The 13,088-nt window shown below is 40.3% G+C and overlaps 1 protein-coding gene across 7 annotated transcripts in view; it reads left to right on the forward strand.

The window, feature by feature from the left end:
* Positions 1 to 13,088, forward strand: part of ASCC3 (activating signal cointegrator 1 complex subunit 3) — a 284,668-nt gene that overhangs the window by 10,228 nt on the left and 261,352 nt on the right. For all 7 annotated transcript variants that reach the window (XM_082307043.1, XM_082307047.1, XM_082307049.1 and 4 more), the window contains 2 exons: positions 9,773 to 9,916; positions 10,712 to 10,862. In XM_082307043.1, the coding sequence (XP_082163169.1) occupies positions 9,827 to 9,916; positions 10,712 to 10,862 (241 nt within the window). In that variant the 5' untranslated portion in view covers positions 9,773 to 9,826. The remainder of the gene's footprint in view (positions 1 to 9,772; positions 9,917 to 10,711; positions 10,863 to 13,088) is intronic.

Here is a 13,088-nt window from a genome sequence, read left to right on the forward strand (position 1 = left end):
ATGATTATTTTCTGGTTCTTGCTTTTCTTCTTGGGTTGCTGAAGGATTTTGACATGTAGACACATCCATTCCCTCCCCTTATGTAATGTAAGGTCAGTTCACACTCCCAGATCAATTTTACTAATGTTTTGAAGTGTTATGGGAGACCACCTTCTGATGTTCTGAAAGGGCTAATGTACCTGTAAGCTGTTCTCCTGGGAGAAGGCGAGGGGGTGGATGACAAAGAAACGACTCTGTGGCATGATTTAGAAGCAGTGCTAGAATGGGAAAGCTTGTTTTGGTAAGCTTTTCTTGTGACCACCTACAGACCTTTTGTGATCTTTGGTATGGTAATCAACCGTGGAAGTACAATTAAGCCCAGTTGGTGGCAAGATTCTGAGTCTGCTCAAAACCGAGAGAGAAGCGTACCAGAGATGGAAAAGCAGATGAATACCTGTTGAGAACTACAAGGGTATTGCCAGGGCGTGCAGAGGTGCTGTTGGAAAAGCAAAAGCTCAGCTGGAATTGAAATTAGCCAGAGATGTCAAAAACTACAAGAGAGGGTTCTTCAGGTACATAAACAACAAGCAGAAACAGAAGGAAAATATTGGCCTGCTGTTAAACAGGAGAGGTGAATTAGTCACCAATAACGCTGAAAAGGCAGAGGTTCTCAACATTTTCTTCACCTCTGTCTTTATCAGCCCTGTGGGGCCCCAGGCCTTGGGAACAAAAATCCGGGTTGATGCAAACACAGACCTACTGTCAGTGAAGGAAGAGTTGGTATGTGAACTTTTACGGGAGCTTAACCCCTACAAATCAATGGGCCCTGACAATATCCACTCGAGGGTGTTAGGAGAGCTGGCTGATGTCGTTGTGCGGCTGCTCTATGTAATCTTTGAGATGTCATGGAGATCAGGGGACGTCCCAGAAGACTGGAAGAAGGCTAACGTCACCCCCATCTACAAGAAGGACTTAAAGGAGGATCCAGAAAATAATAGGCCCATCAGTCTTACTTCAGTCACTGAGAAAGTTATGGAACAAATTCTCCTGGGGGCTATCACAACTCAAATGAAGCATGTGATTGGGAAAAACCAGCACAGATTCACCAAGGGTAAATCGTGCCTGACAAACCTTATCGCCTTCTATGATAAAGTAACGTGCTCAGTTGATGTGGAGTGAGCGGTGGACATTGCCTACCTGGGTTTCTCCAAGGCTTTCGATACGGTTTCCCACAGCCTCCTCCTAGAGAAACTGATGTGTTACGGTCTAGACAAGTGGTCTGTGCTGTGGGCGGGGAACTGGCTGACAGGGCGCACACGGAGGGTGGTTGTAAATAGCTCCTTTTCAAACTGGCAACATGTCACAAGTGGGGTCCCCCAGGGATCGACATTGGGCCCAACGCTGTTTAATATCTTCATAAGTGATCTGGATGATGGGATCAAGTGTACCCTGATGAAGTTTGCCAACGATACCAAACTGAGTGGGGAAGTGGACACTTCAGAAGAGAGAAGCACCCTGCAGGAAGACCTCAATAGGCTGGAAGACTGGGCTAACAAGAACCTTATAAAGTTCAAGAAAGACAAATGTAAGGTCTTGCACCTGGGAAAACGTAAGCCAGGAGTGCAGCACAGGCTGGAATCTACCCAACTGGGGAGCAGTTCTGTGGAAAGGGACCTGGGGGTCCTGGTGGACAGGAAGCTCAATATGAGTGAACAGAGTGCTGCTGCGGCAAAGAAAGCCAACAGGATGCTGGGTTGCATCAACAAGGGCATCACCAGCAGAGATAAAGAAGTCATTATCCCACTCTACTCTGTGCTTGTCAGGCCACACCTGGAATAGTGTGTTCAGTTTTGGACCCTGCCATATAAAAAAAGATGTGGACAGGCTGGAAAACATCCAGAGAAGGGCTGCAAAGATGATGAAAGGACTGGGAAGCCTGCCGTATGAGGAAAGGCTGAGAGAACTGGTTTTGTACAGCCTTGAGAAAAGAAGGCTTAGGGGGAGACCTTAGCACCATGTTCCAGTATTTAAAGGGTGGCTACAAAGAAGATGGAGACTCCCTTTTTACCAGGAGTCACGTGGAAAAGACCAGGGGTAACGGGTACAAGTTACTCCCAGGGAGATTCCACTTGGACACGAGGAAAATTTTTCACAATGAGAACAATCAGCCATTGGAATAATCTCCCCAGGGAAGTGGTGGATTCCCCAACATTGGACACTTTTAGGGTTTGGCTGGACAGGGTCCTGGGCCGTCTTGTCTAGACCATGCTTTTGCCAAGAAAGGTTGGACCAGGTGATCCTTGAAGTCCCTTCCAACCTGGTATTCTGTGATTCTGTGAAGATTACCTATTATCACAGGTTGTGTCATGTTTAAAGGTTTGACTTGATCTGTGCAGAATGTTATTTTTACGGTAAACTACACACAACAGAGAAATACAGATTTTTTTTTTTTTTTTCTCTTACCTTCCCATTAGAGCTCAGAAGAAAGAGAAAAGCTCTTTTATTAGTGGTTTTCTGCTACAGTAAGCCTATTATTCTTGCTGATTATTACTTGTACAAATTTTCTTTCGCAGGTAGTCACCCAGTTGTACCTCTGTGCAGTAACCTCAAGTTAGTTATTCTATTTGTCCTGGTCTCAGCTGGGATAGAGTTAATTTTCTTTCTAGTAGCTGGTACAGTGCTGTGTTTTGGATTTAGGATGAGAATAAAGTTGATAACATACCGATGTTTTAGTTGTTGCTAAGTAGCGTTCACAATAGTCAAGGACTTTTCAGCTTCCCATGCTCTGCCAGGTGCACAAGAAGCTGGGAGGGGGCACAGCCAGGGGGGCTGATCCAGACCGGCCAAAGGGCTATGCCATACTCAGCATATAAGCTGGGGGGAGCTGGCTGGGGGGCAGTGATCACTGCTCAGGGACTGGCTGGGCATCGATCAGCAGGCGGTGAGCAGTTGCATCATGTATTTTGTATATTCCTTGACCATTGTTGTTATTATTTTCTCTTCCTTTTCTGCCCTATTAAAATGTCTTTATCTCAACCCACGAATTTTACTTCCCCTCCCCCCCCCAATTCTCTCCCCCATCCCACTGGGGGCAGGGAGTGAGCAAATGGCTGTGTGTGCAGTGTTTAGCTGTCTACCAGGTTAAACCACACCACCATTGAAATTTTATTGTAAATCTTTAGCAACTGTTATTAGCAATGTTTTTACCTCCTGAAGCTGAGTTGCAAAGAACCCGGCAATCTCTGTGGACAGTAGTTAGCGTTGGAGGCTTTATCCTTGTGTGTGCTTGCTGTTCACTGCAGTAACGTGTTACGGAGACTTTCTTAATACTATTTGAACAGGTGCTCTATCATGGTCTTATCACAGCAGTTATGCAATTATGTACTACGTATGTATTATTACAGCAGTTATTTTTGCTGAAGTGTATCCCACGTTCTCTCAGCCATCCTCGGTGAGCTGCAACCTGTGTTACTTCGCTGTCGTCAGCTCAGAGGTTTTTTTCTTTCTCTCACCTATTGGTTTTCATCTTCCCTTTACCTCCTGTGGACACGTACATCCGTATTTACCTTCCATATACCTTCTGCTTTTCCTTTAGTGACAAAATTTTGTGGAATGGAGTAAGATGAACTCCCTGGGGTTGTTTTCAACCTCTGTTGATTGCACGACGTGAAAGAGAGGCATAGAGAGCCTCCTATTAAGCTAAAACAACAACAAACACTCTCTCCCCACCCCCCTTTTGTATTTGTGGCACATGCCTAGTGTTTAAATGACCATCCATGTTATGTATGTTAAAGTTGGAGATTTCACTTATAGTACATCTCCACATGTAAGTCTTTAAGTCTCTATTGCTTGGGATGCAGTTTGTCTTGCTGCAAGGAATGAAAAAGTTAAGGTGATGGGGTGTAAAAATGCAGACATTTCTCAGTCTAACAATTGAACTGTCTCTTATATTCTTGGAAAAGAAAGATGAGTTATTCTGAAAAAAGGGTTGGTTTAAGTTTTGTTTTAAGAAATGACAGCTATTCTTAGTAATGACCTCAAAGCACTGCTAAAATGAACATGTTATTGGGCCAAACCACGTTTGGCACCACACCAAAACAGTATTGGGCATAATCACAGGAAACACCTCTCCAGCTGATGCTAGCAGGAGCAGTGTTAGGCAGCTGGTGTTTAATCCCACAGGCATGGCTAAGACTGTGAGAGAAAGAATCTGGAAAGGGTTAATACTGTATTGAACACATGGCTTGCAGTTCCATTATTTGTTTTTTTAGGGTTTTTCTTTTGGTTTAGTGACTTATATAATTAAGATCCCAAAATTGTCTCTTATATGAATGATGGCACACACAGGCACTGTTATGCCTCCTCATTATGCTGAAGCATTTGTTTGAATTTTGGTATTCACTGAGATGAATACCGTGTATCGGGCAGCCACTATTTCTTCCTGAGTACATTCCTTAATCTTGACATCTCCCTTTCAAGGATTGACCCAGTCTTGACTGGAGATCAGCAGTATTCGACTCAGGCAGAATTCCAGTGTGATGTCTGAGCCTTTTGCAGAAAATTAGATGTCTGAAAGTGTACAATTGTTACTACATCATATAGCACTGCTTATAAAGGTGCAAAATACGAAGTTGGAAAATATTAATATTGTAGTATCTTGCTTTGGCCTGCTGTTTATGATTAATGTCCGAGATATTATTAAACCACTATTATCCCTGGCTGTCAACTTTGATGCTAGGTGCTGTATTTGTACTGTTTGCATCAAACATGCTTGGATTAAAAGTTTAAGTGAATCTACTACAAATGTCCCCATTGTTGTAAAATAGCTTTTTCATCTAATGATTTTATTTATTTCTTTAAAATGGCAGTGAGAAATACACACCAATAGAATGTGGGGGTTTTTTAAATATTGAGACTTATTTGTAAATAAAATATGAAGTACAAAAAAAGTTACTGCACTGGCCCTTTTTTTTTTTTCATTGCCTTATGACTGGGATATCATTTGCCTTTTTAGCTTCCTTTTCATTTGAAATGATTCCACTTTGACAAGTGAAAGTAAAAATGCCATTTGATCCAAATACAGCGTGCTCAATAGCAAGATGCTATTAATTGTCAATGTCTAAAGCCTCTTTTTCTTTATAAAGTTCTTTGATTAGATTAGTAATCAATAATAACTTCTTCAGGTTTTATAAATGAGAAGTTTACATAGACAGCAAGAAACTTAGTAGTTTAAAGAATTATAGGCAATATAGGCAAAACCTGGTAACATAGCTTAATATTCCTTAAATAGTTTAAATAAAATGACTGCTGTAAGGTTTTTAAGGGATCTGTAACATGCCAAATACTAGAGGCTACAGAAGCTGGTACTTTAGTATAGTGCAGCTGCTGCTTTTTACCTGTGATTCTGTTAATGCTCTCTTGTTCCATCATTTTCAACTTGGAAATTAAGGTACCTACATTTGAGCAATCCCCTTCTCTTAGCCCTACTGGGCAGCTGGCTTGTTTTGTTAAAGAGTATAGGAATTAAAACAAGTAACTTTAAAACAAAACAGCAACAACAACAAACTCTTTGATCGTAATCTCTGTAACATTTCAGTGGAGAAGAGAAAGAGGTGGTTGTGTTATTTGCTTGCAGGAGAAAATAGGAAGGTCAAGAGTGGGAGGAAAACTTAAGTAGTTGGTAAAAATATAAAGTGGAAAACTTCTCAAGTAATGTTAGTTACCTTTGTAATATTGGTAGCAATTTTTTACATTTTTCAATTTAATGGAAAAAAAAAAACCCTGCTGAGATTATGATCCATGTTTACTGTTAGGTTTACTTTGAAACTATAAAGTTTGAAGGGTTTCATACCTGAATTCTAAGTATAATCTGCTTTTATATTTTACTTTCCCTCATAAAAAATTTCAATGTTAAAATAATTTTTTTTTAAAGAAGTACAATAGGCTTTAAAAGATATTCCCTCTCATCTTCACAAAGCTTTAGAAAGGTGGATATTACTCTTTCTGCTTTACAGACAGAAGCTTGGTGGAAAGTTAAGGTTTCTTTAAAAGAGGTGGGAAGTCTGAGATAGTGCTAGAAGTCATCACACTTCAGTTCCTTTTCCTAAAACACATTAGCAGAATGAGCCCAAATTGTCCTTACTTGATTGAAGGCGGCAGGGGGGGAGATATTTTTACTATGTAAAGTTGCACTGATCTTAAGGCTAAATTCCCATTCCACTTGACCCTCTACAAACATGAAATAAGATGGTACCTATTCTCACACCTTTTTCTCGAGGGGGAATGGGCAGAAGAATGGCAAAAGTTCATCTTGCATCTCTATTTGTGGGCCCTGGTAAATAGGATTTAATCACTGCTGCCTTTTAGGTCCTTGTTCCAAAACCAGCAGACCTTAGCAGGATCATTTGGTAGTACAGATGTTTGAGATCAAGCTGCAGGCAAACAGGTGTATTTCTGTCAAATCAGAAGGAATTAATTACCTTTTTGGTGGCTGCGGGAAGACAAGCAGTAGCTGATCCACTCTAAAGGCAGTGTGATGCAGGCAGGTATCTACATCAGCAGGCTTTATGTGAAAGCAGGTAACTAATTTTTTTTTTTTTTTTTTAAACAAATGTAAATTTATGTTGCGTCTCATAGGGCCACAGCATTTTTGACCCAGCATTTACAGCTGGCTCTAGTACATTGCAGAATAACAGTGTAAGTTCTTAATCTTTACCTTGGTTTTCACATTAACAATCGAGTAATTGCACCTGTCCCCTGCCTTCTAATTGATGGCTATTTTTGTTTTCTTGTGGTGCCCTGGTGAGGGTGAGTGCCATGGACCAGAAGTGAAGGGCACACGGAGTTTGCCTATAAATGATGTGGTCAACCCACTGGAGGGAAGGGATGCCATCCAGAGGGACCATGACAGGCTTGAGAGGTGGGCCCATGCAAACCTCATGAAGTTCAACAAGGCCAAGTGCAAGGTCCTGCACATGGGTTGGGGCCATCCCAAGCACAAATACAGGCTGGGTAGAGAATGGATGGAGAGAACCCCTGAGGAGAAGGACTTGGGGGTATTGGTGGATGAGAAACTCAACATGACCCAGCAATGTGTGCTTGTAGCCCAGAAAGCCAACCGTATCCTGGGCTGCATCAAAAGAAGAGTGACCAGCAGGTTGAGGGAGGTGATTCTCCCCCTCTACTCTGCTCTCGTGAGGCCCCACCTGGCGTACTGTGTTTAGCTCTGGGGCCCCCAACATAAGAAGGACATGGACCTGTTGGACCAAGTCCAGAGGAGGACCACGAAGATGATCAGAGGGCTGGAAAACCTCTCCTATGAGGACAGGCTGAGAGAGTTGGGGTTGTTCCGCCTGGAGAAGAGAAGGCTCCGGGGAGACCTTATAGCAGCCTTCCAGTACCTGAAGGGGGTCTACAAGAAAGCTGGAGATGGACTTTTTACAAGGGCACACAGTGATAGGACAAGGGGTAATGGCTTTAAACTGAAAGAGGGCAGATTTAGATTAGATAGAAGGAAGAAATTCTTCACTATGAGGGTAGTGAGGCACTGGAACAGGTTGCCCAGCGAAGTTGTGGATGCCCTATCCCTGGAAGCATTCAAGGCCAGGTTGGATGACGCTTTGAGAAACCTGGTCTAGTGCAAAGTATCCCTGCCCATGGCAGGGGGGTTGGAACCATATGATCTTTAAGGTTCCTTCCAACCCAAACCATTCTATGATCATAAATGAGGTGCAGAAGCCTTGGGCGGCTGCTCTGCCAAACCAGCTGGGACCGGCAAGTTCTGAAAGCACATAGGTGTGCATGGAGCAGCATTTATTAATACGAGCTCAGCTGTAGGGCTTTGGGACTGGATTTGGCTCTTTGTCCAAGCCTGCAGTCAGGGAGGTGTGCACTTTTTTGTCCTCTGGTGTTCCAGGTTTTTTATTTCAGAAAATGTGAATAAATCGATGAATAAAGGTAGAAGAACCACTCCTTTAAAACTCAATTTCCTAACAAATGGGCTTGCTGGAGATGCTTTAAAATCTTGTGTGTGTGAAAAGTGAACTTTTTAAAAGTGGGTTCAAACTTTCATAAATTACTGTGCATGTTATTTCAGAAAGGACAATTAAGATAACATTACAATTATGTTTTTATATGTTATTGTAAAGGACCATGATTCTATAGGAAAAGGTATTTGAGTGTAGGTATAAAATAAATAGGCAAAATGGAATGATCTTTAATAGCTAATGGCAATGCTGTCATTGGAGCAGTATGAAAGTGATTAACCGGTTTTGTTGGGTTAGATTCCCTCAAATGTTGGACACGCTACTTCTCTTCTATAATGGTGGCTATAATGTTCACAGGCTATTTTCACTAGGAGCTATGCTGGTATGACTTACGTGTCATCTATCCACTGAACATCTCAAAAGCTGCAGTGTTGCTTGGCTTTGTCTGCTTCTAGGCTTGAATTTGAACGTGTCCTCTCTAACACCTTCACAGTTAAAGATTTTATATTCCCGTATTTTGTAGCTTCATCATGATAATGTTTGGCTCCAAAATATCAGCTGTTGTGATAGCTTTTCTCAAGAAGCATCTTAACGCGAGGTGGGAAAACAAGCAGACCTGACAAGTCAGTGATATTTCTGTGTCTGTGACTGGAACGCTGCATCTAGATTTGCTTTTGTGCTGTATTTTGCAAAGCTGATGGCTAGAATACAAATGTGGTCATTAAATGAAAAAAAATGTTAAGGATAATTGGATTAAAGCAGGGAGTTCTGTACAGTATATGACTGTGGAGGGGGGGAAAGTCATTTTATTAACTCTGTTTTAAGTTATTTAAATTCTGGATGGCCCATGGTCTTCAGGCATGCATGCTAAGAATGATGCAGATCATTAGGTTTGTAATGGTATCATTAATTGTTTCAAAAATAATCTACATCTGTATCTATCTGCTACGATGAGAAACTGTATCTGTGCTTTAGAGTTCATTAAACAATTCAGCTGTGGGCACCTTTCAAAATTAAACAACTTCGAGAATAGTTTCAGTAAAAGACTTGGAATGAGTACAAGTTCAGATGGAGAACAGCTGTGTTTTGCTGTATAGATATGAGCCTGTTTCACACAGGAAATAAAACTACACAGAAATAGGCTGTAGTCCTGGAGAGAGCCCCGCGCTATGTAAGCGCGTGTGTATGCTCCCAGTTATGAGATGAAAACATCCCAAGGCATACTTTTTTTTCAATTTTCCAGTAGCCCTTTTATTCCCTTTATCTCTTATAGTTCAGTGCTATGTGTATTACGATCTTTTTTTTCCCGTCGTAATTTTCTTTGCCTGTTTTGCTGGTTAAAAATGGCTAAGTGGTTGTCAAGAAGGATGTCCCTGCATCAGTGCTGGAGGCTATTAATGACCCGAAAGCTCCCTGTGTAGGCTGGTTCAGAGAAAATCTTCCTGTAGGTTGTAATCACTTACTGCTGTTGGGAGCTAAAGTTCGGTTACATAGATTTCACTGTAATACTCTTGTGTTAGTGGTGCTAAAAGAATAATTGCCACTTTGCCAGTAACTTTTCTTTAGGGAGGAGAGAGAAGAAGAACATGCTGAGTGACCTCTGCATGTTAACCATGTCTTGCCTATCTGTGCCTTTCACCTCCCTTGTATTGAATCTTGATTATCAACATTTTGAGAGATTTTTATTAACTTGTTTAATTGAGGTGCTAGCCAAGTTCTGCTTGCTCAAAAAGGTCTTTCAAGTTTGTGATGTGAGTTTGTATCTATAGCATTAACAAAGCCATGTTATTTGTTTTGTTCTCATCTAGGTGCTTGAACTGGGATTTAATTTCTCATCCAATGGATCACTGAATGAGTAACAGATGGCCTTGCCTCGTCTTACAGGCGCTTTACGCTCCTTTTCAAATGTCACTAAACATGAGGATTACAGTGAAGAATTAGCTGACTTAACGGTAAATATTTTTTTCTTTTCCAAAGCATAATTGTAAAGTATTAGTGCATATATAGTAAGAATTGTTTGCTTTCTTAATTTGCGTTGCTATTTTATAAGGGTAGGCAAGCAAGACTGGGCAGAGTGTGTATAGTTTCCTGTGCATTCCTTCATGGTGTCCTCACTCAAAGTCAGATTTGCTGTAACTTTGTGATTTATGCTAGGCCCTTACAATCATAATGTGCTATATGGATAGGGTCTCTTGGCTGTGTTAGTACAGCCCTGTTACTTCATGTTTCAGGAAGTTATTTAAGTTGGGCTGGGCTGGTACGTTTTTAGCTCTGAGCTTATGCAGAGCTGGGGAGCCAAATGTTTCCCTTTGAATATTAAGTTCACCTCGGACTCGTAGTGGGGGATGTTTAGAATAACAATAGTGATAGTGAATTTAGGTACTTTTTTTTTTCCCAAGAAATAATGCATTAAAGCAATAGGTCCGTTGTGAGAACCTGTAATGTGAAATTAATTTGGAATCTTGGGAGCTGTAAATCTCTTGCAGTTGCAAGAGTTTGGCTTTGCAGAGAATTCTGCCTTGAAAAAAGTAAAGTAGTGAGAGTGTGTGTGTGTGTGTGTGTGTATCCTCCTCCTTCCTTACGCACAGGAAGGAGTATAAAGAACAGGTAACAGGGAAACTGCTTGCAATTGTTACTACATACTGACTGAATGCAATTGGAAAGAAGTGGTTTTATCTGGTGTTTAATTTTAAAGGAACCTCCATATACTAACTTGAAATAAAAAAAAAAAAATTTTGCATTTTCAGACTAAAAGATCAAAACTACATGAACAGTTACTGAAGTCTGATCTTACTTGGAAGAAGATAATAAAGTTTGTTGATGACAATTTGGACAAAAAAGAACACCAAACTGTAAACAGTGATTTAAAAACTATATTACAAGCTGCAAAACAAATAGGTATGTTTTCATTCCCTAGTAGTATAATAATAGACTGTTTTGTTGGTTTATTTTGTTTTTTATTTTCTCAAGCTGCTTTCTGCCTGCATACTTTGCATACTGGTACAATTTTAGTTCTACCTTGACACCAGGCTTGCCCTGAAATATCTTTGAAACTCCAGTTAATATGTATATGCACAATTTGGTTTTCTGTTTTATTTTAAAATATTATTCTATTGTTATGTGGATATTCTTGGGTTTTGATAGTATTGTTGTGTAGTGTGTGGCATGGTTTGTGATGGACCTTTAGTAAGCAACAAAAGCAACAGCTGCTTTTGGAATGGCAGTACTCTGAGGAAAGAACAATCTTGGTGTTTATCTGCTTTGATTCCAGGTGATTGTATCATGAAAAACTGGATTGCTACATGAACAGTTAAAAATGTAAAAAAATGTTTTCTGCTTGAAGTGCTTTGTGTTGAGGAGAGAAATAAATAATAAATTTCACTCATCTGGAATTAAGCTTTTAAAACTGAATATACATTATGGCAAAGAAAGTGTGAAAACTTAGTTTTGATTGGAAACTTAGTTTTTGATCTATGGACTGAAATTAATTCAGCTTGTGCTGTTAGCAGAATTTAACTTCCATCAGCTCATAAACTGAGCACATGGCTCAAGTGCTAGCTGTCACATAATTAAGAATTTTTCATTTCAATGTAATAGTTATATTTTCTCCTTTTCTGGTTATGTTTCAAGTATCTTGAACAGAACCCTAAGTAAAAGATGGAAATAATTAATATGGTTAATATATTTGCCTTTTTTTGGCATTATAGACCAGAGTGTGTTTTATCACAATCCGAATGTTAACCTGCCTCACTTGTGTTTCTGTTTCTCGACAGTGCTTTTGGAAATAACTAGCAAATTAAGAAAGAAACAAACATCTAAACACAGACTTTCAAAAAAGGCTAGACAAGTTATTCGTGTCCAGCATGTAGAATTGGTTATGCTGTACAGTTGCACAGATGTCTGTTAAAGCTATTAATGGTTGTAATGGCTATTGCTTTAGTGACTCATCAGAAGAAAAATTCCAAGTATTTCTCAAATCACAGACAAAAATGTTTTAAACTCATCTGACAATACACGTGTTCTAAACTTTGCTTTGTGGTTCATTCCTTCCATTTTTGTGACCGAACTCTGTTATTTTTACAAATTTGGTCCTAAGGTTTTTTTAATCCTATTTTTCTAATACAAGTAGTAGAGCTTGTGCTGTTAGTAGACTTTAACCTCTTCAGGCCAGAAGCTAAGCATGTGGCTGCCTGTCTTTCCGAGAGAGAGGCGCCTCTAGGAAGGGCCAGCTCTCTGCCAACTCAAGTCCCTCTGTTTCAGTGCACAGATTTCAGCTGGCACTTCTGATGTGCAGGGTTCGGGGGAAAGTCACGCAAGACGTGGAGCGAGTTTGCATCAACTGTCAATGCCTAAAGTTAATATGGAAAAGGTGCAATCTGTATTGATAATTGATCAAAGAAATAAATGTTATCTTTTTAACTCCTTTTTTCTTTTGTTTGTTTGCCCACAGAATTCATACTGTTTTACTAGTTTTTAAAAGATGTTTATTCCTGTGCTGCAATAGTGAAGGCAGGTTTCGGACACAGCTGTGATGGGAAGGGAAAAGCCCTGTTTGGTACATATGGTCTAGAAATGTCTGAATGAACAACACATTTTGGAATATAGAAAGGCTAATGAGATTTCTCTCAGCACTCCATTTTAATAGCATACTATTGATGTAATTTTTAAAAGTTATACTCTCCATTTTTCTGACTTCTTTTCCATGACTTGATCAATTCAGATTTTTTTTGTTAGGATAACATTGGGATGTTGGGAAGATGTCAACATAATCAGACCTGGAACAGGCACTGACATGGTGTTACGGGGATGCTTGATCCATCCGTCCCACATGCCCCCTTACTAGCAAGTAAAGGCAGCTAACTCCTCCTCAGCCCCCAGTCCTCCTCACCATGACAGCAGGTTTGAAATATGTGATATGGTCAGAACAACAGGTTGGTTTATTGTCCTGCTCCAGCTTGTGGTGATCAAGCACAGGGCTGCCTGACAATTATCACTGGACTGTCCAAATGACAACATTTGCATAGTCTGTATTCCCCTTTTCTTATTTATTGGCACTCCGTCTTGCTGCCCTTTTTGCTTCTCAAATGAACAATCCATCTGTAATTACTTTTTCCCAATTGGTTC

This window comes from Platalea leucorodia (genome assembly GCF_965183815.1).
Source record: "Platalea leucorodia genome assembly, chromosome: 3".
In the NCBI taxonomy this organism is placed as follows: domain Eukaryota; kingdom Metazoa; phylum Chordata; class Aves; order Pelecaniformes; family Threskiornithidae; genus Platalea; species Platalea leucorodia.